Source organism: Penaeus monodon, chromosome 22 (genome assembly GCF_015228065.2).
Source record: "Penaeus monodon isolate SGIC_2016 chromosome 22, NSTDA_Pmon_1, whole genome shotgun sequence".
Taxonomy (NCBI): Eukaryota; Metazoa; Arthropoda; class Malacostraca; order Decapoda; family Penaeidae; genus Penaeus; species Penaeus monodon.
Window position 1 is genome coordinate 4,059,941 of NC_051407.1, and position 244 is coordinate 4,060,184.

At 32.4% G+C, this 244-nt stretch overlaps 1 protein-coding gene across 1 annotated transcript in view; it reads left to right on the forward strand.

Moving 5' to 3' along the window:
- LOC119586834 (m-AAA protease-interacting protein 1, mitochondrial-like) overlaps window positions 1-244 on the forward strand; it is a 6,392-nt gene that overhangs the window by 4,583 nt on the left and 1,565 nt on the right. Inside the window, exon 4 of the mRNA XM_037935562.1 lies at window positions 68-224. Within this exon, the coding sequence (XP_037791490.1) occupies window positions 68-224 (157 nt within the window). The remainder of the gene's footprint in view (window positions 1-67; window positions 225-244) is intronic.

Consider the following 244-nt stretch of genomic DNA (forward strand, 5'->3'; position numbering starts at 1 on the left):
AAAGTATCATTATATATATATAATTAATTGGCTTTTTTTAAAAAATGCTTATCCTTTTACATTTCAGGAGGTCCCCATGAGCGTATTTTTGTAGAGATAACCATGTGTTATCATATCTTTAAGGGATTTCAAGATCACTTGGAACAGGCAGCTAGGAATGAGAATACAGGCACTTTCAGAGGAGTGTATGATAATCATGATCGTATTTCAATTGCTAATTACAGGTGAGTTAGTTAGTTTTCCT